General features: G+C 47.1%; 4 protein-coding genes across 8 annotated transcripts in view; 1 reads left to right on the top strand and 3 right to left on the bottom strand.

Annotated features, from left to right (window-relative positions):
* The first annotated feature begins 752 nt into the window (after positions 1-752).
* On the top strand, positions 753-12899 carry LOC121597691 (putative inorganic phosphate cotransporter). 3 transcript variants are annotated; one of them, XM_041923670.1, is made up of 5 exons: positions 753-1386; positions 10817-11145; positions 11219-12094; positions 12170-12320; positions 12386-12899. In XM_041923670.1, the coding sequence occupies exons 1-5, from the start codon at positions 1278-1280 to the stop codon at positions 12445-12447; spliced, it is 1527 nt and encodes a 508-aa protein (XP_041779604.1). In that variant the 5' UTR covers positions 753-1277; the 3' UTR covers positions 12448-12899. The 3 variants fall into 3 exon arrangements, with proteins under 3 accessions (XP_041779604.1, XP_041779607.1, XP_041779605.1); XM_041923673.1 differs by lacking the exon at positions 753-1386 and adding an exon at positions 7978-8111; XM_041923671.1 differs by lacking the exon at positions 753-1386 and adding an exon at positions 9470-10726.
* The window catches only part of LOC121597693 (phosphatidylcholine:ceramide cholinephosphotransferase 1-like), a 42735-nt gene continuing 31230 nt past the window's right edge, over positions 7762-19266 (bottom strand). The window contains exon 5 of the transcript XR_006005450.1: positions 7762-7792. The gene's annotated coding sequence lies outside the window, so the exon portion shown is untranslated. The remainder of the gene's footprint in view (positions 7793-19266) is intronic.
* LOC121597694 (phosphatidylinositol-glycan biosynthesis class X protein) lies at positions 12900-15016 on the bottom strand. The gene is made up of 4 exons (XM_041923679.1): positions 14706-15016; positions 14355-14633; positions 14082-14265; positions 12900-13172 (listed from the first exon to the last, which is right to left on the bottom strand). Exons 1-4 carry the CDS (start codon positions 14828-14830, stop codon positions 13014-13016), a joined length of 747 nt encoding a protein of 248 aa, XP_041779613.1. The 5' UTR covers positions 14831-15016; the 3' UTR covers positions 12900-13013.
* On the bottom strand, positions 15192-19226 carry LOC121597690 (threonine--tRNA ligase 1, cytoplasmic). 3 transcript variants are annotated; one of them, XM_041923669.1, is made up of 4 exons: positions 19058-19226; positions 17573-17621; positions 15545-17467; positions 15192-15471 (listed from the first exon to the last, which is right to left on the bottom strand). In XM_041923669.1, the coding sequence occupies exons 1-4, from the start codon at positions 19073-19075 to the stop codon at positions 15326-15328; spliced, it is 2136 nt and encodes a 711-aa protein (XP_041779603.1). In that variant the 5' UTR covers positions 19076-19226; the 3' UTR covers positions 15192-15325. The 3 variants fall into 3 exon arrangements, with proteins under 3 accessions (XP_041779603.1, XP_041779602.1, XP_041779600.1); XM_041923668.1 differs by lacking the exon at positions 19058-19226 and adding an exon at positions 18367-18566; XM_041923666.1 differs by lacking the exon at positions 19058-19226 and adding an exon at positions 17956-18350.

Genomic DNA, 19266 nt, shown 5'->3' with positions numbered 1-19266 from the left:
CGTGCAATAAAACGCAGTGCAATGAGAGGGCAATTAATCAGCGCAGCAGTGATGCATTCTGAAAAAGCATTCCTGAGTGCATACTGGTTGCATTCTTGGTCGCGCCTGGGGTAAACTAGTTCGTTCCTGATTGTGGCTGGGCGGTCCAGCAGCGGGAGGATGAGGCCAGCGTTGCATCGTTTGAAGTGGGCCCAAGTATTATCGATACCCGGCAGAAGTTGACCTTAGCGGCGGTATTATGACGTCAGGTACATGGGACCAGGAGCTGATCACGGGCTTGGTGACTGATAGTGGAAGGAGTCTGATAACGAGGGCACATAATCCCTTCTGCATGATCAAAGTGGGTCTGGTAGAGAAAAGGCTGATACTGAACTCCAAAGCCGAACTTAAAGCTGTTAGATCATAAGACCATAGCTAGAACATGATCGTGATCATAGTTAAAACCCCTACATTACTCCCAATTGACTCAGCAAAATTAAACAAAAAAAAAAAACAATATGTTGTTACAGACACGCACACACACACTACTAGAATGCAACGCATACACGTTCACAAACGCGTTGTTGTGCACTTAATTCGAACAGTCGATTAAGTGGCCGGTGGAAGAACTTTGAAAGCTGCTCACGCTTCGCCACGCCAAGGGAGGATGGTGGATGGTGGAGGTAGTACCCCCCTCACCTTGTGGAGAATGGAGTGATGCCCACAGCCCCGCAAGCACACACAGGTGTAGTGGTGCTGTTAGTAGTGGACCGGACGGCGGGTTGGCCATTTCCATCGAGCTTTATCAGGCTCGAACGATCGATTGTTTCTGCATTCTATCGGGTGCCTCCGTTCAGTGCTGAGGTGCCACACAGCGCGGTTGTGTGTCGGTTGCGTCGGGTTTGGCTTTTCGGAGTGCTGCCACTTCCCTGTACTGTCGTGTTCTCGTCAATGAGGCTGCCGATGCGGGCTCGTCGCGTGCTATTGTTGTTTACGCGCAGTTTTTTGTTGTTGTTTTAGCTCAGAGCTCAGCACCAAACGTAAAATAGCTCATCTCACATCCGGCATGCATGCCGCGTGGGGGGATTAACGATTCGCATCAGACAACAAACCGTAGTTCCCTTTTTGTGAAGTGTTGGTGGGTGTGAAAAACGCTAATAACGAAGCAAAAACGATGTGTAAACTTTAATTTTTGCAAAAGGAAAGAGAAGATAAAGATCATTAAGTCTGCTAGGTAGAGTTTTGAAAGTGTTTCTAAATTCCTTTTTGTAATAAATAAAAAGGCTAAAAGTGCAACAATGGTGTCGGATAGTAATACAACAGCGGACGGAAAACGGTCCGAAGTGACGAACGGTTCAGCGAAAGATTTGGAGCAGATGAAAACGTACGCCGGAGAAGGAAAAGCTCGTAAGTAATAGTAATAGTGCCCTAATACTGGACTCCATTTCAGTGTGTTTCTTTCAAAACTTCATGGAAACGGATCATGCCAAAATGGAAGCGGATCATGAAATGAACTTGTTCTATTAGCAACGTGCCTTTAGTTACGTTGTATTACTACGTACCTGCACGATAAGCCGTGTGAAATGAAGTTGCTTGGGAAGAGTGTTTTACATTCAGCTATTTATATAGCAATAGAGAATTACAGTGCTGAGAATTTTGAAAGTAAAAACATATTATCGTAATAAACCTGTACCTAAACTATTTATGGCATGCTTTTGTGTTCATGTGGACGGAAACCGTCAACAGAAGTGCATGATTTGTGCAATGTTAGGCTTCTATCTATTCTCTAACCTGTTTGTGGCAAAAAAATACGACGATTATCGATGTATTGTATTGTATTTCTGAAGCGATGTTATATTAAATTTTGATATTTTGATTTGAGAATGATAATGGCTAGACTACAGCATTTTAATGATTAGTTAAGGATACGTAATGACAAAAAAACTACGAAAATTAAGAAAAATAAGCAACAGAATGAGACAGTTGAAGTGATTGTCCTTACATTAGCACTTACATTTGTAACACAGCCTGGTTTCGTTTAATACAGTATTAATATGTATTATAGTATTATATTTATATAAATATTAATGAAAAAGGTTATTAAAAGCAAAATAATTAAGCCTGAGTTGAGCGATCCTCAAATATTTTGAGTTTGTTTTGGTTCTGTGCGATAATTATTTTTCTAATTCGCTGTTCCACATTTTACATTATTTGGAATTGTTAAATTTGCATTATTTTGTGATAGAAAAATATAAACAAGATTATAAGAAAGGATATATTTTATGCAGCATTTTATAATGATCGATTTGAGTTTTAGATTTTTTAAATTGATTTCTCATCAGCACTTGGAACATTGTTTTAAATATATTTATAGTTCGACCACTCTCGAATCTGTTCAATTAATAACATTTTTAATTCAAAAGTGTTTCTTTGAATTGTGAGTCACCGTTGTTTATATTTCTGGACATTAATTGAAATTAATAATTAATTAATTGATTCATAATTAATAATTTATTAATTATGATTTATACATAGGAAATATTTATATTTTTCAATTAAGATAGTAAATGAAACATTTTTCTTTAACAAATTTCATTTCAAATGAATGGTTACGGTTAAGATGTGTTGTTTAATGAAAATAAGAACAATTTATTGATTCCATTAATTTACCAGCATTAAGTGAAATGACCTTCAAAAAAATTCAACAAAAAGATTGATGCATAGGATGCTTTTAATTTCCAATACATCGTGCACTTTTTTGCAACCCACACAATCGTCACCGTAGCAGTAAAATCAGCACAAAAATCACAATCACCGGTAGACCACCATAGCGAATGCGAATCGGTCCCAACATAATGCACCATAAATTCAACCCCTTGATGTGTGTGCCGCCGACACAAGCAAATAAAACAGCAAATTAACGCCCGGATGGATCACCAACCGATTAAAACCGCACAGGTGTCTGGTGACCTTCCCGGCTGGTCGGACGGCGCTACTGCAGAAGCAAACCGCGCAAACAAAAACCCTCTCCTACCCGTAGGTCCTTAACCTACGAGGTATCTCCCGCCAGAAAGCGAGCACTATTTGCAAGCATTTTATCGTTCCAGTTCCAGCCATTCTTCCGCAATATTGTGACCGATCAACCCGAACGATGAAACAATCAACACGGCGGTAACAGGATTCGCCGGTACCCCGGACAAGTCATTCCGCCCCGAGTTGTTGATTGTGCAGCCCCACATTCCTACCCTGCGCGAAGAGAGGGGAGCGAACTGGGCAGCGCAGAAAACGAATCCTTTCCAAAAACCTTGACCGTCCTTGGACGATCGCGCACTTGTCCCCCCCTGCGTCTTAACAGACAGGCGCCCAAAGAACTCCAAAACAAACCGAGAAGCTAAAAACCAAAACAAAAAGCCCAACGGACCAGCAGCGAAACCACACAAACGGTGCAATCGTGACGAGTGATATGCTGCTGTCTGCCCGGTTCCTTCCCGGTTTACCAAGCCAGACCAGGAGTGCGCGAGCGTACGAAACTTTCGCTGCAACCGCTGAAAAGGTGAAGGCTTCATGGTGGCCACCATCAACCAAAGTGGCTAAATATTTAAGCGATCACCGTACGCGTGAATTCCTAACGTGCCCCTTCGATGTACAAAAAAAAACGATCGCAAGATCAGCGCCAAAAGATCGAGAGTTGTTTGTAAACAACGTGCAGATTTTCAGTTCCGTGCGGAATTGCGCGCGTGCGCGCAAGCACTCACGATGGAATTCTATTATTTTTCAATCATACCCTCTCCGCCTATGGGGAGCAGTTTTTTTGCACACTCTTTTGTGCGAAGGTTATCCCAGCGTAAGGGTGAAACAAGGTGTCGAACCACACACACGCATAACAAACCTGTTCGGACCGCTACGACCCACCACCAACGCCAGGTGTCGCAGGCACGATGCTTTTTGCCCCGTTTTGTATTTGCGCGCGTTTGCTCCAAAACTGATCAGTGTTTGGAGTCGTCGTGAGATGAGATCTTAACCCGAGAAAGGAAATGCTCGTGCTGTACTGTCGCGAGATCTAATATCCGGAGACATCTAGAGACGGGCGGTACGCGATCGCGATCGTGTTGGGGAGTACATGAACCTGCGCGCTCACGCTGCCTAAACACATCAATCAAGATACACGGGATGGGAAGTTCCGTTTGGCATTTTGCAGTTGTTCGATTATACCCGGTTCCGGTGGCGGTGAAGTCTGATTTATGATCTGCATGTGATCTTCGTGCATTTTTCCTCTCCCACTTTAAAGTTCAGCTCTTGCGACAAAGACGCTGTACGGAACACGTGCGGGAGCTTTTGACAGTCAGTTGGAGACATGTAGGAACATTCCAGTGTGGGGAGATGCGGAGGGAGAAGATGACTTTATCACAACAATGCTCCCCAGCGGCTGCGATGCTGATCGGACAAAGACGTTCCTGACGTCCGGAGGGATTAGCAACGTGTACTGGCGGATTTTGTTGTGTGCGCTTGCTAATGCTGCTGCTGCTGTCGTCTCCGTCTGGCAACTTCAAAAGAGCACTCTACTAGGCGTTATTAGAGTGCCAATTTGCATATGCCACTCACGGAGCAGGTTGAAAGGCTTAGCGGGAGTGACATTTTGGAACTGATCGTGTGCAACAATGTTGCAGTTCTATTATCCGTACTTTCTAAATACCATCCAATTATCAAACCATAAATCATTTATTTTGATACTACTTTTTTTTTACAAACTTCCATCCGTGGGTTGTGTAACCGGGTTAACCGGAGCCTGAGTCCGGTGGGGCATGTCCTCAAAACAGTCCTTAATCCACTTACAAACCACAATAAGCTACATAATCATAGCGCCCTCTGGCTCTCTCGGCGACTGATAACCCATCGCATTCGAGTACCATTCGAGGACCGAAGAACGAATGGGGCGACTCAATCGAGCCGTAATCAATCAGGTCGATGCGGTTGTAAAGATAAACCGCCAGGGCCGTGGCGGTTCCGAGGAGCTCCCCAATCAGGCCAGTTCATTAGACCACCCGACCTAAGCGCCAAGTGGACAAGCGAGGGATAAACGCAGACTGTATTGTTCGATCGACACTGTTGGGCCAAACAACGCGAACAACCGTTGCCAATGGGGCCAGTTTGTTTGCTGATTTGTGTGCTTCCAAGTGGCGCTGCCAAGTGTCACCGACATTAGTGTGTGCGATCATCGGCTACATATCTGTTACGACAAATCGGTTACGAAAGGTGGCGGGGAGAAGGAATGTTTGAACGGGCCCGCCAACGCAGAACACGTCCACCGGTTGGCAAGGTGGTCACGTTCCTTCCTTCCCTCTGGCAGCAGGCTGTACCGTGTAATGGAGCGCGTTTTGTGAGCGGTTTATACACTTCCGGTCGTCAGTCCGGGAACGATCATGCGGGCCGGCAAGTGCGTCATGCGGCGTGTGATCGATCGAATACACATTTTTGCATCCGTTTTTGGAACTGTTTCGTTATTTTCGGGCGAGTGGGCAAGTGGACATTCGTCGTGTGATGGCTTTTAACTTCGGGTGGCAGGAGGAGGGGTGGTGATGCATTGTTTTCGGACCCATAGCAGGGCACGTACAAGTTCAAGGAATGGATAAATGTGTTCGAATCCATGGTAACAATGAAGGCTGAGCAGGAAAATTAAGAAATTCGATGGTAAAGGGTCTTCCGGCATTCCAGTAGAAAGAGGGGAACTTGTTTTTTGTGTGTAATTCTTATTGATAGTTGTTTTTTTTCTCATAATCAATAGATTTTTTCACTTATTGTGCCTGATATGATGGACGTTTTATTGATTATTAGTAATATTAATAACCATAACCAAGTCGCCTGGCAATATTGTATAAAAGATTTAATTGAAGATCTCCAACTAATATCGAAGCGCTTTACATCAAACGTTGGTTTTATTTTACGTTTATGTTGTGTAATGATGTTCATTCTGATGTTAAGATAAAAATGGCTCCACGTTATTAAAATAATATTTTTATGGAAAGTGTAGGTTAAGCTATTTGTATGAAAAGATAGGAAATATGCGTTGAAAATATGTATTGACAAATAAAATATTGACTCACAAGTAGAACTAAATAAAGTAAATCAATAAATAAATACAAAACATTGAACCGTTTCAAACATAAAAATAAGATATTAACAAATGTATTATTGACAAATATCAATAATTCCATAAATTATTAGTTGTTGTCAAATATTGGCTCCCAGGCATGAATTATTGACCGCGTGCATTCATTTTTTGCCTCTAACCCACCTTTTTTTGTCTGTAAATCAACAATTTATTATTCTTGAAGGAATCATGATAAATTTACAAGGTATTTTAGCAGCTTTATGGAAACTGTGATTTGTGATTACAAAAATACAACAAAAACCACATATTTATTTTATATTTTGATATTTTGATTAATTTGAATGAACAATAAATTATGAAATTTTATAATTTCTAAAGCCATTGCTTACACTTCAAAATCATTTCTAAAATAACCTCATTCACTCCATTAAAATGTCCAAAGTTGGAAATTTAATTGTTATATTTTTAATTCTATCAATGGATTTGGGCCGGTCTGGTGGTACAGTCGTCAACTCGAACAACTTAACAACATGCCCGTCATGGGTTCAAGCCCCAAATAGATCGTGCCCCCATACGTAGGACTGACTATCCTGCTATGGTAACAAAAAGTCACTAAAAGCCAAGCTCACTTCACTAGGTGCGTTTAATTCCAAACCCACAAGAGGGACACCCCAGGCCTTGACCGGCAGCGGTTGTTGTGCCAAAAGAAGAAGCAGAAGATCAATGAAATTATTTACTATTTAACTTAAATTCAATATTTTTGAAACACAAAGTTACAGATATTACGATAAATTTTGAAAATTAAGCGATTGACCTACAGTCAAAAAGTTATGCATTAAAAGCAAAAATTAGAGAAAAAGAGGCTGACATGCTGTAAACAAGTACACTATAGTGCCTTAGAAACAAAAATGGATAAGTTAGAGTCAAAATTTAGTGGCAACGACGTAGCAGTATTATACACAATCACTCAAATATTTAAAAAAGACAACAGAAAAGACAGATAAATAAATTAAAAGGTAAAATAAAAAGAGATAGAAACCAGACAGTTCAGTTGTGCATTGAAAATCTATTCGAAAAAAAAACAGTAAATAAATACTTTGAGCTGCATGAATGTGTGATACAAACGAATGTAAAAAAAAATCCTGCAAGTAATATCAAACACTTGAAGTATCTCATAAGGAAATAAAGATCAATTCAAAAGACATTGCAATATTGTTAGTCTGATTAGACGATCGATCACTTCACCCATCAACAATCTACAATCTATCTTCGCTCAGCCACTGCGAATCTGCCGAGAACGTCCTTCCGTGCCATTCTAACTACCATCTTCGCCAGCACTCCCGGAGCCTCATCGGCACAGTCATCTCGACGCGCTTTGTTTGTTTGTTGTTTCTGGCGCGCATTCGACGCTATCGCACGGCGTCGCAGGACACATTTTCAAGGGCAAAACGGTTGGCGTCCACCACCAAAGGGCGTTGGTCACGTTTCGTAACTTGACTTGCTACTCCACTTCACACCGGCCGATCTCCGGCTACTGCCGAAGCATCCGTGGTCAAGTGCTTCCGATGACTTGTTGGAAATACTTTCAAACTCCGCAGTGCGTAGCGATGTGTTTGAGCCGCATTACAAACTTTACTACCAGTTTCTCAGTCCACCCGGCCCGGTTTCTTATCGATCAGGTTCCAAACACACACACACACACACCTCAGGGGAGGGGCACCGATCCCCGATGTGTGCTGAGCGGGAGGGATTTGTTTGCAGTTTGATTTCTTCGACACACTTCAGCTGTACCAGGCTGATAAGCTATGCATGGAGATTTTTGGGGGAGGGGGTGTTTTTATCGATCGATTGATACTGGGAGTGAGGGAGATACATGTTACAGTGATGCAATGACCATTCAGGAAGCGGTCAAATATGATTAGTCGATTGGAAATATAGAACAGCGACACATTCGATCAAGTGCAGCGGGAAGCAACTGGACCGTTCTAAACCATCGCCATGGCTCGAAATCGGAAAGATGAAGGTATCTTTTTAAAAAAAAAAACATTATATTCTACCATTGTCAAACTATTTCAAGTGTCAAATAGAAAGGAGAAAAAACTGCCATACGTGTTATTAAGCCGCATTGAACTGGAAGTGTTTTTGAAATTGTTCAGAAAATGTAGACCAACTCACAAGCTCGTACTAGCTAGATGAACGTGAATTACTCAAAAATCATTGGGGAACAAAATTACCATTAATGAAGTGCGAGAAAGAACAAAAAACTATGCAAAACCCTCCAAAAGTGGTATCTTGGGGGATCATTTTGAAGATCAGTTAGGAAAATAAAAACCTTTGTGTATGCAAAATTATAAGCAAAAGCTACCGCTTTTGCATGCTTACAGCAGCACTCCCAGTTTGCCTTTGTTTGCGTCGGTGAGTCAAGATTGTGGAGATTATTAGCAAATTTGCTGTGTGCAACATGAGATCGCCCCTGGCACCGCTCCACCTGTTGTTGGCGATTGATAACACCGAAGGATATCGTCGCTTAAATCGCGACGCTATTTATGAACTATGCACAATTGGGTGTGTGTTTGCTGCTATGAAGTTAGCCGATGTTGGCATTGAAATTTGTGTCACAAGAAAATTTTGCTCAAATTTGCCCTCCCATTAAGTCGGCAGCCGTTTATTTTGTTCACAGTCTCCGCACCACGCTACCGTCCCTTCTCCCTTCGGTGAACTAGAAGTCCTTCATATCATTAGCTTTATCACACACGCACTGGGTCATATTTATGCATATTTTATGCCATTAACATTTATTACCGGTCAACATTATCTACAGGTGCAAGCATCGGTGTAACCTTTGATAATGAAAAAATAAAAAATAAATATAAATGACAACATAAAAACAGAGTCAACACAAAATTCATTTTTCAGAACAGAAATTTTCAATTTTTCTTTAAATAAATAAAAAAGAATTTATATTTTTCTATTTTTTTCTCTTGAAAACAATTCCTCAATATGGCAACAATCGCCAAACGATCTTTTAGTTTAGAGTAATTACTAGTGATCGTAGTGAATCTAGTGCAATCTGCACTATGATAAGCGCCACACGTGTACCTGTGTTTTGTTTTGTTTTTTCCCACCCTTTCTACCACACCCGGCTGTTACATCGCAACGGCCGTTCTCTTTATTACACCCTTGTTTTAGGGTTGTAATGGTGTTAAAAAAAAGTGACCGACATGAGATTATCGACTGGTGGAAGGAAAAAGCGCTCCCATAGGTGTAAAAGTACTGTGTAATTTTTGTACAAAAATTAATTTTACTATAATTAAATTAAAAATAATAACAATGTTGTGCTAATTAAATTAGTCACACTCACGCTGTTCCATAAATAGACAATTATAAGGGCAATCAAACACAAACAAAAGTGTGCTAGAACAGGAAAGAGGTTCACGGTTTGTTTATCTCTTGATGAAGCAGATGCAGACCTGCTGATGCATTAATGCCAAATTAAACAGCTTTATCGGCGCTTCATCCCTTAACGACCGCTGATTTACACTTCCACTCCAAGAGAGAAAGAGAGTAAGCAGGAGGGATAATGTTTTCGCACGCAACGAGCACGTGAAAGACCGAGAGAGCTGCTTGTTGTTTACCTGTCTGCACTCTACGGCAGCGAAAGAGAGATAAAGAGAGAGAGAGCGCGCGCGCACGATGGCTTTGTGCAACAAGCCAACGCAACAGGTAAAATCTCCGTTGCCGAGAGAGAGAGAGAGAGAGAGAGTGAGTGAATCTCAGGCCGTATGTACGACGGTTGTGTGCGTGCAGGGCTGTTTTTTGTGTGTGGCTGGTTGCCGCGTCAGTCATGCGTGTATGCGGCCGAACAGCTGCTGTGTAAAATAAACACACCAAAAGGGACGGTAACGGGGCACAATTTCTATCACCAGGCCGAGCAGATTCGCAAAACACATCGCCGATGGTGGTGGTAGGAGTAGTGTAGTGTAGCAGCAGCACCACACACAGAAACCGTGTCACTTTAGCTCGTGATTTGCAGTTTGTTGTAATGATGGTGGCTTAGTTTGTTAGTTGGATAAAAAATGCACCGACCAAAGACGTGAAAGTGTTTTTTTCGTGCGGCAGCTATCTTGGCTCCCCCTCCCCCCCTCTCCACCCCATCTTCGGGGGGCACCGTGCATCGATGTAGTGATTTGTGATTGTTTTCTTTGTTGTTTCTGTTCCACACTGCTTTTGTGTTCTGTGGATCGTCGTCATGCACTGTACATGAGGCGCGTTCTCCTCCGGTCACAAACAGCTTTATCATTTGCTTTACTAAACCTCCCACCCAAACCCCCCACTACCATATGGCACGATAGTGAGAGTGGCCTGTCCGCCATACACGCGCGCACCACCCACCGTCCCATGCCTTTCCGCAGCACCAACGCAAGCAACGCGAAGGCACTGCATGACCAGCTAACGCCTGCCGCGTAACGCATCGTAACGTGCCCAATCGAACCTTGTAACGGCCCTCGCACACACGGGGTGGTAGCAATCGAACCAAAGTAAAACCGGCAACAACACAAACGATGCCGTTCTGCTGTGGTTGCTGCGGTGACGCCACGACCCGATACGAATATCGCCCGATTGGATTTCCACAGCAACGTAATGCCAGTGCCCTCGCTGCATCTAGTTTTTTAAAACACCCAGCAACGACAGCCTACTGAAAAACAGCCTTTCTTCCTATCGTTCCAGCGAGCGGTTTCGGTGCGCGCCATGTACAGACGCTGTTGCTGTTTTTCGCCCTCACCGTCGCGTACGCACTGCGCGTCAACCTGTCCGTCGCGATCGTGGCCATGGTCGACCGGAAGGCGGCCAACAAGGACTACGAGGAGTTCGACTGGGACGAGGAAACGAAATCCGTCATCCTGAGCAGCTTCTTCTGGGGCTACGTCGTGACGCAGATACCGGCCGGCCAGCTGGCGCAGCGGCACGGGCCCAAGATACTGCTGCTGCTCTCCATCGGCGTCTGCTCGATGCTGGCCGTGCTGACACCGTTCTGTGCCCATGCCGGTGGTGCAAAGGTGCGGCGTGTTTTTGGCTTTCCTTTGGATCCCTTTTTAATGCTTCCTTTATTTCTCCTCCTGTGCTTTACAGGCAGTGATTGGGCTCCGGATAGTGCAGGGCTTAAGCCAGGGCTTCATCTTTCCCTCCACCCACACGATGCTGTCCCGGTGGGCACCGGCATCGGAGCGGGGCCGGCTCGGCACGCTCAGCTACGCCGGCGCCCAGTTCGGCACGGTGATCATGCTGGCCGTCAGCGGCGTGCTGGCCTCCTCCAGCATGGGCTGGCCGAGCATATTCTACATATCCGGCGCGGTCGGAATGCTGTGGTCGGTGGCGTGGTTCTTCTACGGCAGCAACTCGCCGGCCGACTACCGGGGCATCGCACCGGAGGAGCGCGAATTCATCGAAAGCTCGTTCGGGCCGCAAGATCACAGCAGGCGCATCGTCACGCCCTGGGCAGCGATCCTGACGTCTGCGCCGATGATTGCGCTGACGGTTGCGCACTGCTGCCACAACTGGGGCTTCTGGACGCTGCTGACCGAGATGCCCACCTTCATGAAGGAGGTGCTCGAGATGGACATTAAAAAGAACGCACTGCTGTCGTCACTCCCGTACCTGGTGATGTGGATGCTAAGCTTCGTGTTTAGCCCGCTGTCCGATTTCCTCATCAATCGGCAGTATTTGTCGCGCGTCGCCAGCCGGAAGCTGTTCAACACGATCGGGCTGTGGGTGCCGATGGTGGCCCTGCTGGGGTTGGCGTTCGTGCCGAAGGGTTCGTCCGATCTGGCGATCGTGCTGCTGACGCTGGCGGTCGGCATCAACTCCGCGACGTACCTGGGCTTCCAGGTGAACCATATCGACCTTGCCCCGAACCATGCCGGCACGATGATGGGCATCACGAACTGTGCGGCCAACATCATGTCCATCATTGCGCCGCTCATCGTCGGGCAGGTGATATCGGACGCGGTGAGTAGCTTTTGGACGCGTTTACATTCCTCTACAATCAATTCTTATACTGTTCGATCGATTGTTCCCTTTCAGACTGATCCTATTCAGTGGCGCCGAGTGTTCTACATTGCCGCCGGAGTGTACTTCTTCGGCAATCTTAGCTTCATCATCTTTGGCAAGGCTGACATTCAGCCCTGGAATGAGCCAGAGTCGCCTATCCCCCGCACCGTGTCCAACGCAAACGGTAAGCCCTTTCGCGAGCCTTTCCTATCGGCATTGGTATCATGTTTGCTTGACGCTTTTTTTCAGAAACCCAATCTCCGCGGAATGCCAACAACCCGGACGGTAACAACGCGAATCACAGCGATTAAAGGCATCTCGCGGGGGCTCTTGCTAGTCCACAACACAAATACGCTCGCAAAACACAAACCGCCCAATCGTCAAATCGAAATATCATTCCGAGGAAAGGAACTGAGTAGAGACGGAAGTGGAGGGGAAGAACATTACTTGTTACAGTCATATCATTTAGTATTAAGTAAGGAGAAACAATTGCAAACATGGGATATTACACTACCGAAATCCCAAAACAGAGAGAGAGAGAGGGATGTATTTTTTAGCAAGCAAAGCCTTAAAAACGGGCCAAAGGGATGTATAAAAAAGGGAGTTGAAAAATATAACATTTTGCTGTTGTTTTTTGTCATCCCCTTTTCGCTAGCTGTACGCCATCCTGTACAGCATCCGTAGAAAGATTGGCTATATTTATAAACCGTTATGCTAATAGTAGTAATAATGATAATAATAATAAAAAAATACTGAAATACGATCAAATGCATTTGAAAGCTAAATTGAGCCATGGCGAACACACGTGTGTGAGTGTGTGTGTGAGGTTGAGGCATGAGATCGCGGCTTTGGGGCGGCTTTGGAGCTGCAGAAAGTTTTACAGTAGCTTTTTGTTAACTTTGCGCCCCACTTTAAGAATGACGTAGATCAGATACATGCTGCCGATCCAGCTGACCAGAATTGTAGCCGGCAGCACGAACCCGTACGATGCACTGTTTCCCACCGGAATCAGGACACTTATCACCGTGGGAAGGTTCTGCAAGAAGAAGAAAGTGTCATCAGACATGCAGTATAGTGATGGGTAAAGCTGATGGCCAAAATCCGGAGTCGACTCCGATCCGATTCCGATAATTTCGGAACCGATAGAGGTAGGCCCGCCCGGCATTATCCGGAGTCGTTCAGAATCGTTCAGAATCGTTCAGAGTCGTCCCTAGTCATTCGAAGTTGGAGTAGTATCGAGTCGGCCGGAGTCGTTGGGAATTGAAGTCATCCGGAGTCGTCCAGAGTCGGCCGGAGTCGTTGGGAATCCGAGTCATGCGGAGTCGTTCAGAGTTGTTCGGAGCCCTCGGAGTCGACCGGAGTTGTCCGCAATCGGTTGGAGTCGGAGTCGGCCTTCGAAACAATGGCCTGTATACGAAGTGCACACGCCAAACACAACGAAATGAAATGCCTGATCACAAGCACATTACACCGGATGGCTCCTGTTGCATCTACTCCGATCAATTCCGGGTGACTCCGAACGAATCCGGACGAATACAGACTACTCCAGAGGACTCTGTCTCCAAATGACTCAGGTAGATTCTAGACGACTCCGAACGATTTCGGACAATTTCGGACATCTCCGCACGACTCCGGGCAACTCCGGACAACTCCGGACGAATCCAGATGACTCCGGACGACTCCAGATGACTCCGGTAGATTCTGGACGACTCCGAACGACTCCCAACGACTCCAAGCGACTTCGGACGACTCCGGACGACTCCAGACGATTCCGAACAACTCCGGGCGACTCCGAACGACTCACGACGACTCCAGACGGAACTAGTGATTCGGATTTTGCAGGCCTCGGAATCGGACTAACAATAGCCGGAGTCGGATCGAAGTCGTGGTTGTGCTCCAATCCAACACATCAATAATGAAGAATGTTGCAAATATCAACACCTACATTGAACTCCATTTCGTCCCACTCGCACAGCTCGGCCTGGTGCAGCTTGTCGTAGTCCTCGATCTCCGAGCTGTCCGAACAGGGCAGCGTTGCCTTGCCCACCGTTCGCAGCGGGTACTTGCTCGCATGCACATTGCTGCAGCGCACGTACAGGGTGGGACTTTCCACCTGAATGCGCTCGAATCTGAAAGCAAACAGAGCGCAAGGGTGTTTTAGCATTTGCACAAGATAGCGCGGATAGCGCTCATGGGTAGGGCGGCAAACACTCTTTACTTGCGTGTGGATGGGTCGTGATAGCGGAAGTGGATCGGAAGCGTGATGTTAATTTCGCGCCGCACCGATTCGTACAGGTGCACGGTGAAGGGGTCCGACTTGCTGGCCGGCTTTTCCACATCGACGTACAAAGGCACGTAGCTGTTGATTTTGTGGAACCGCTTCAGATCGACGAGCTGGTCCGTGTTGACGTAGATGGCGGCCGGTAGCTGCTGGACGAGCAACAGCTCACAGGACATCCGCCCGATGCCACCGAACCGAAGGCCGTAATGAATATCACTACCAAGGGTGCGAAAGGGGAATGAGTAGAAATGAGTTTCCTTTTACAGACACTTTGCGCTTCCTACTTACCGATGAAACCCGCTGTTGTGGATGGCAACGTTCAGGAAAGCGCTCAATGCTTCCGCCGCCGGGGTGAAAGCAAGCAACGCCAGTGCCGCACTTATGGTGTAGATTAAGCTAGTAGTTGAAACCATTTTAAGCAAAACGACCGGGCCTGTGGGAGCGAACTAAACGTGACAAATGCCAATAAACAGGCAAACTAAACGATCCATTCGCTCCAGAATCACCGAAGAGTGGGCGCTGCTCGTTCTGCTGCCGACTGGTTTGTTTACTTTTGCTGCCTGCCAGTGACAGCCGGCGCATTGCTGTCAAGTGGTGTCAACTGTCAGCGGGGGGGTTGTTTATTTTGGGGTTTCTTTTCTTTTCGTCCTCTTTTCGGAATGTAATCCCACAATTTTTCCACCAAAATCTGTACTGGCGATTTTTTTTTATATTTTAGAACGAATTTTATTCCATTTCAGTATCTGTACCGCGAATAAGAATGGGCCAAGCAGAACGAATGATGAGCAATAACTTACGTAGAAAAAAATCAAAGAATTGTCAGACCCTGTCTAATTTACGCGTTTTGCGCAATTGCGCGACGTTAGCGCTCTCTAAATGCTTCCGGGAGAAATGGTTGCTGATTCCGCTTAAAATTGATCCTCACCGCGTGCATATTCGTCGCGCAGCTTGGACAGCTTGGTGACTAGATCGTTCACGGTCACCTCGCCGTGCACCTTGTTGTCGCGTGTGCGCACATTGACCGTTTCCGAGCTGCGTTCCTTTTCGCCAACCACTGTGCAAAGGAAAAACGGAAAATAAATTACATGAAATGTCCTCCCAGTTCTCACAACTTATCCCACTCTTACCCAGAATGAAGTTAAACTGTGCCAGCTGCGCATTGCGAATCTTCTTGTTCATCGTATCGCCCGCATCCAGATCGGCCTCCACCATAAATCCTGCCTCGTGCAGCCGCTGTCGCACCTGGTCCGCATAATCGTCGTACGCCGGTCCGACCGGGACCACCATCACCTGCCGGGGGGACAGCCAGAACGGCCACTTGCCGGCGTAATTCTCCGTCAGAATGGCAATCATACGCTCCACCGAGCCGAGCACCGCCCGGTGAATAATGACCGGCCGCTTCTTCTCCCCACTGTCATCGATGTAGTTCAGGTTGAAGCGAATCGGCAGCTGGAAGTCGAGCTGAATCGTAGCGCACTGATGGTTGCGCTTGAGCGCATCCATGATCGTAATGTCAATCTTCGGCCCGTAGAACGCCCCATCGCCCGGGTTTTCCTTCCACGGCTCGCCGAACTTGTCCAGCGAGTCGGCCAGCGCCTTTTCCGCCTCGTTCCACACCTCTATCTCGCCGAGGTACTTCTCCGGCCGCGTCGACAGCACCAGATTGAACGTGAACCCGAAGATGGTGTACACGTGGCGCAAAAAGTCCAAACAGCCCGTAATTTCCTCCCGTATCTGGTCCGGCATGCAGAAGATGTGCGCATCGTCCTGCTGGAACCGGCGCACACGCGTCAGCCCGGTCAGCGCACCGGAAAGCTCATTCCGATGCAGCACGCCAAAGTCGGCCATACGCAGCGGCAGCTCACGCCACGATCGATTGCGATGGTCGAACATCAGACAATGGCCCGGACAGTTCATCGGCTTCAGCGCGAACGTTTCCTTCTCGCTCTCGAACGAAAACATGTTCTCCGCGTAGTGCTGCCAGTGGCCCGACGTTTGCCACAGCTTCGCGTTGTAGATGTTCGGCGAGATGACCTCCTGGAAGCCGCGCTTGCGGTACTCGCTGCGGATGAAGCCCATCAGCGTGTTGTAGATGTGGGCACCCTTCGGCTGGAAAAAGCACGACCCGGGCGACAGCTCGTGGAAGAAAAACAGCTCCTGCTCCTTGCCCAGCTTGCGGTGGTCGCGCTTGGCCGCCTCCTCCTGGATCTTTTCCCACTCCTTCAGCTGCTTCGGGTCGGGGAAGGAGATGCCGTACACGCGCTGCAGCGTTTCCGCGTCCGCCTTGCCCTCCCAGTAGGTGGCCGAGTTTTTCACCACCTTCAGCGCCTTCACCTTGCCGGTGTTGCGCACGTGCGGACCGCGGCACAGATCGATCAGCGGACCGCACCGGTACACCGTGGTCGTCTCCGTGGTGACCTTCTCGTTCAGGATGCGCACCTTAAACTGGTTGTACTCGAACATGCGCAGCAGGTCGGCCTTCTTCATCTCCAGCCGCTCGAACGGTTGCTTCTCCTTCACGATGCGCTTCACCTCCGACTCGAGCGCACCGTAGTCCTGGTTGGAAATGCCGCTGCCCTCCAGGAACATGTCGTAGTAGAACCCGTTGTCGATCGGCGGTCCGTAGCAGAGGTGGCCGCCGTAGCGCTTCTCCATCGCTTCGCCCAGGATGTGCGCCGAGCTGTGCCAGAAGACGGCCTGTGCGTCCGGATCGTCGAACTTGAGCAGCTGCAGCTTGCAGTCACCCTCGAGCGGACGATCCAAATCCCACAGCTCGTTGTTGACGCGCGCAATCACCGTATTGTCCGCCAAGCCCTGGCTAATGCCGCGTGCCACATCGTACGGGGTCGTCTGCCAGCTTAACCCATCAACCTGCTTGCCGTCCGGCAGCGTGACCTTGATGGGGGTTTTCTCCCGCTTCTCCAGCTCCTCCTTGTACTGCGCCATCAGCTCATCGTAGATCTTGATACGGTGGTCAATGAATTCCGGACCGTCTTTCATTTCTTGCGCAGCACCCGATGCTTGACCCGATGCTGGGGCCGGTGCAGCAGCTGCAGGTTGTACGAAACAAAAGGTAATTATTGCATCAGGCTAGTGCAACACACTATTAATCATATCCACTAGCATGCGTCATACGATTCCACGACCACACATACCTTTATCCGCGGCAGCATTCTTCTGTTTCTCCTTCTTCGCCTTGCTTGCCTGCAAATAGCGACGGAAACAGATAACGTGTTAGAAGCCACGAGGACACATATTTAGCCTTTTTTTCTCTCAAAAATAAACAACTAAACAAAATCGTTTCCATTGTACCGCCGCCGCCCCAAGCCCCATGTGTGTGACGTCTTCACCGTGCACGCATCTTCAAAACAAGCCACCCTGTTTCCCCCCATGCACTATTTTGCGAGGTTATGTCACTCTGGCTGCACGGAGCACAGGCGGCACCCACATTGTAAAACATAAAAAAGAAACAAACGGAAAGGGTAAATTAAACCGAAAATTTGCCCTCTGCTCGGGCCATCATCATCACCCAACGAACCAGTGTTGCCAAGGGACGGTTGCTCTGCCGCTGGCTTCCCAGTGTCGGTTGCGCTAGTCGATGCAGCTGCCGTAATCGCAACCATTCCCGGCTGCCACTCGCACGGTATGCCGCACCCGGTCCACCAGCGGCCACCAGTGACCATCGGGCCGAGTGGCGCACGAAAACACCCACTGTCTGTTGCATTTCGCGGGCCCTTTGCACCGGGCTTCAAATGTGCATCTATTCGCTTTCGTTTACAAATGCGGTGCACACTTTTTCCCTGCACCACACAACCACCGAAACACGCACACACGTCGGCAAAGGCTGACCCAGAGGAGGGTTTCAATGCGCCGAGGGGTATTTTTTTAGAGGAAAACAGTAGAAGGGAAGTAGAGGAAAGTGATGTTTTCTGTTTGTGTAAACTCATGCCTTTTGCTTGTTCAGATCCAGGCCGGCCAGCTCGGCGGTTGGTGTGTTTTCCGGCATTTTCCTCACCGACGATACACTGACTAATCGAACTAAATAAAAAGTGGAAAGTGGATCGATTGGTAAAGTAAAAATCCGTTCTCTGCCGTGTTCGCGGTGCTGCTGTCGTGGGAGACGGCTGTTGCCTGACAGCCGTCAAATTGCGAAACGTCGAACTGAAGCTTCGTTTACACGGTGCAAGCTCGAGGCCGCATTGGTTACTCGTTTCATCGATTAATTTAGGAAAATGTTTTGTTTTGTGAAGTGAGAGAATTTTTTGAAGTATTTTCCAGGAAACACAAATAAATTGATTTCTTATCCTTTCACATACAATCATTTACACGAATTAGCTGTAAATTCTGAAAGCATGTTGCCCTTCATGCTCGTCTCGAGCTGTCGCATTTCTCTGCACACAGATTGCATCATTTCAGGCGCGTATGTTGTTCCCATTGCTCAATTTCAGCATAAAAGAACCCCAAATCATGGTGAAGATAAAGTAAAGAACTTATAAAATGAAACTGTTTCTTTTAACACACCGTCACACAACCGGGTACTGATAGGAAACTATTTATATGTCGTCAACACCAGCCGGCCACCGGGTAGCCATTGAACTCCTGCACGTGAGAGCGGATCAATCGAACATGCCACCTCTTACCTTGTTGTTTTTACCCATTATAAATGCGTTAAATGGACGGTGCTGAGTGGCAAAATGTTTCACAAACTGCGGTTTATCTTCTGGACACAAACACACTTTGTTGGATGTTGTGAATTTCTGTGAAAATCTAAACAAACTGTGTAGCTAGGGCATCCCCGTTCTGCTCGCTGCAGACCTGTGAATACTTTTGACAAGATTGCAGTGCGCAG

Source organism: Anopheles merus, chromosome 3R (assembly GCF_017562075.2).
Source record: "Anopheles merus strain MAF chromosome 3R, AmerM5.1, whole genome shotgun sequence".
Taxonomy (NCBI): Eukaryota; Metazoa; Arthropoda; class Insecta; order Diptera; family Culicidae; genus Anopheles; species Anopheles merus.
Note: the sequence above shows the minus strand (reverse complement) of the source record. Positions and strands in the feature narration are given on the sequence as shown.

Excerpts from the sequence above, each read along its gene's own strand:
- LOC121597691 (XM_041923670.1), top strand. The coding sequence starts at position 1,278 with ATGGTGTCGGATAGTAATACAACAGCGGACGGAAAACGGTCCGAAGTG. Across the intron at positions 1,387-10,816 it reads CGCCGGAGAAGGAAAAGCTC|CGAGCGGTTTCGGTGCGCGC; the intron begins GTAAGTAATAGT and ends CTATCGTTCCAG. Across the intron at positions 11,146-11,218 it reads CCCATGCCGGTGGTGCAAAG|GCAGTGATTGGGCTCCGGAT; the intron begins GTGCGGCGTGTT and ends TGTGCTTTACAG.
- LOC121597694 (XM_041923679.1), bottom strand. The coding sequence starts at position 14,830 with ATGGTTTCAACTACTAGCTTAATCTACACCATAAGTGCGGCACTGGCG. Across the intron at positions 14,634-14,705 it reads CACAACAGCGGGTTTCATCG|TGATATTCATTACGGCCTTC; the intron begins GTAAGTAGGAAG and ends CACCCTTGGTAG. Across the intron at positions 14,266-14,354 it reads CACGACCCATCCACACGCAA|ATTCGAGCGCATTCAGGTGG; the intron begins GTAAAGAGTGTT and ends GTTTGCTTTCAG.
- LOC121597690 (XM_041923666.1), bottom strand. The coding sequence starts at position 18,141 with ATGCAACAGACAGTGGGTGTTTTCGTGCGCCACTCGGCCCGATGGTCA. Across the intron at positions 17,622-17,955 it reads ACCGTCCCTTGGCAACACTG|GCAAGCAAGGCGAAGAAGGA; the intron begins GTTCGTTGGGTG and ends CGCTATTTGCAG. Across the intron at positions 15,472-15,544 it reads ACAGTTTAACTTCATTCTGG|TGGTTGGCGAAAAGGAACGC; the intron begins GTAAGAGTGGGA and ends TCCTTTGCACAG.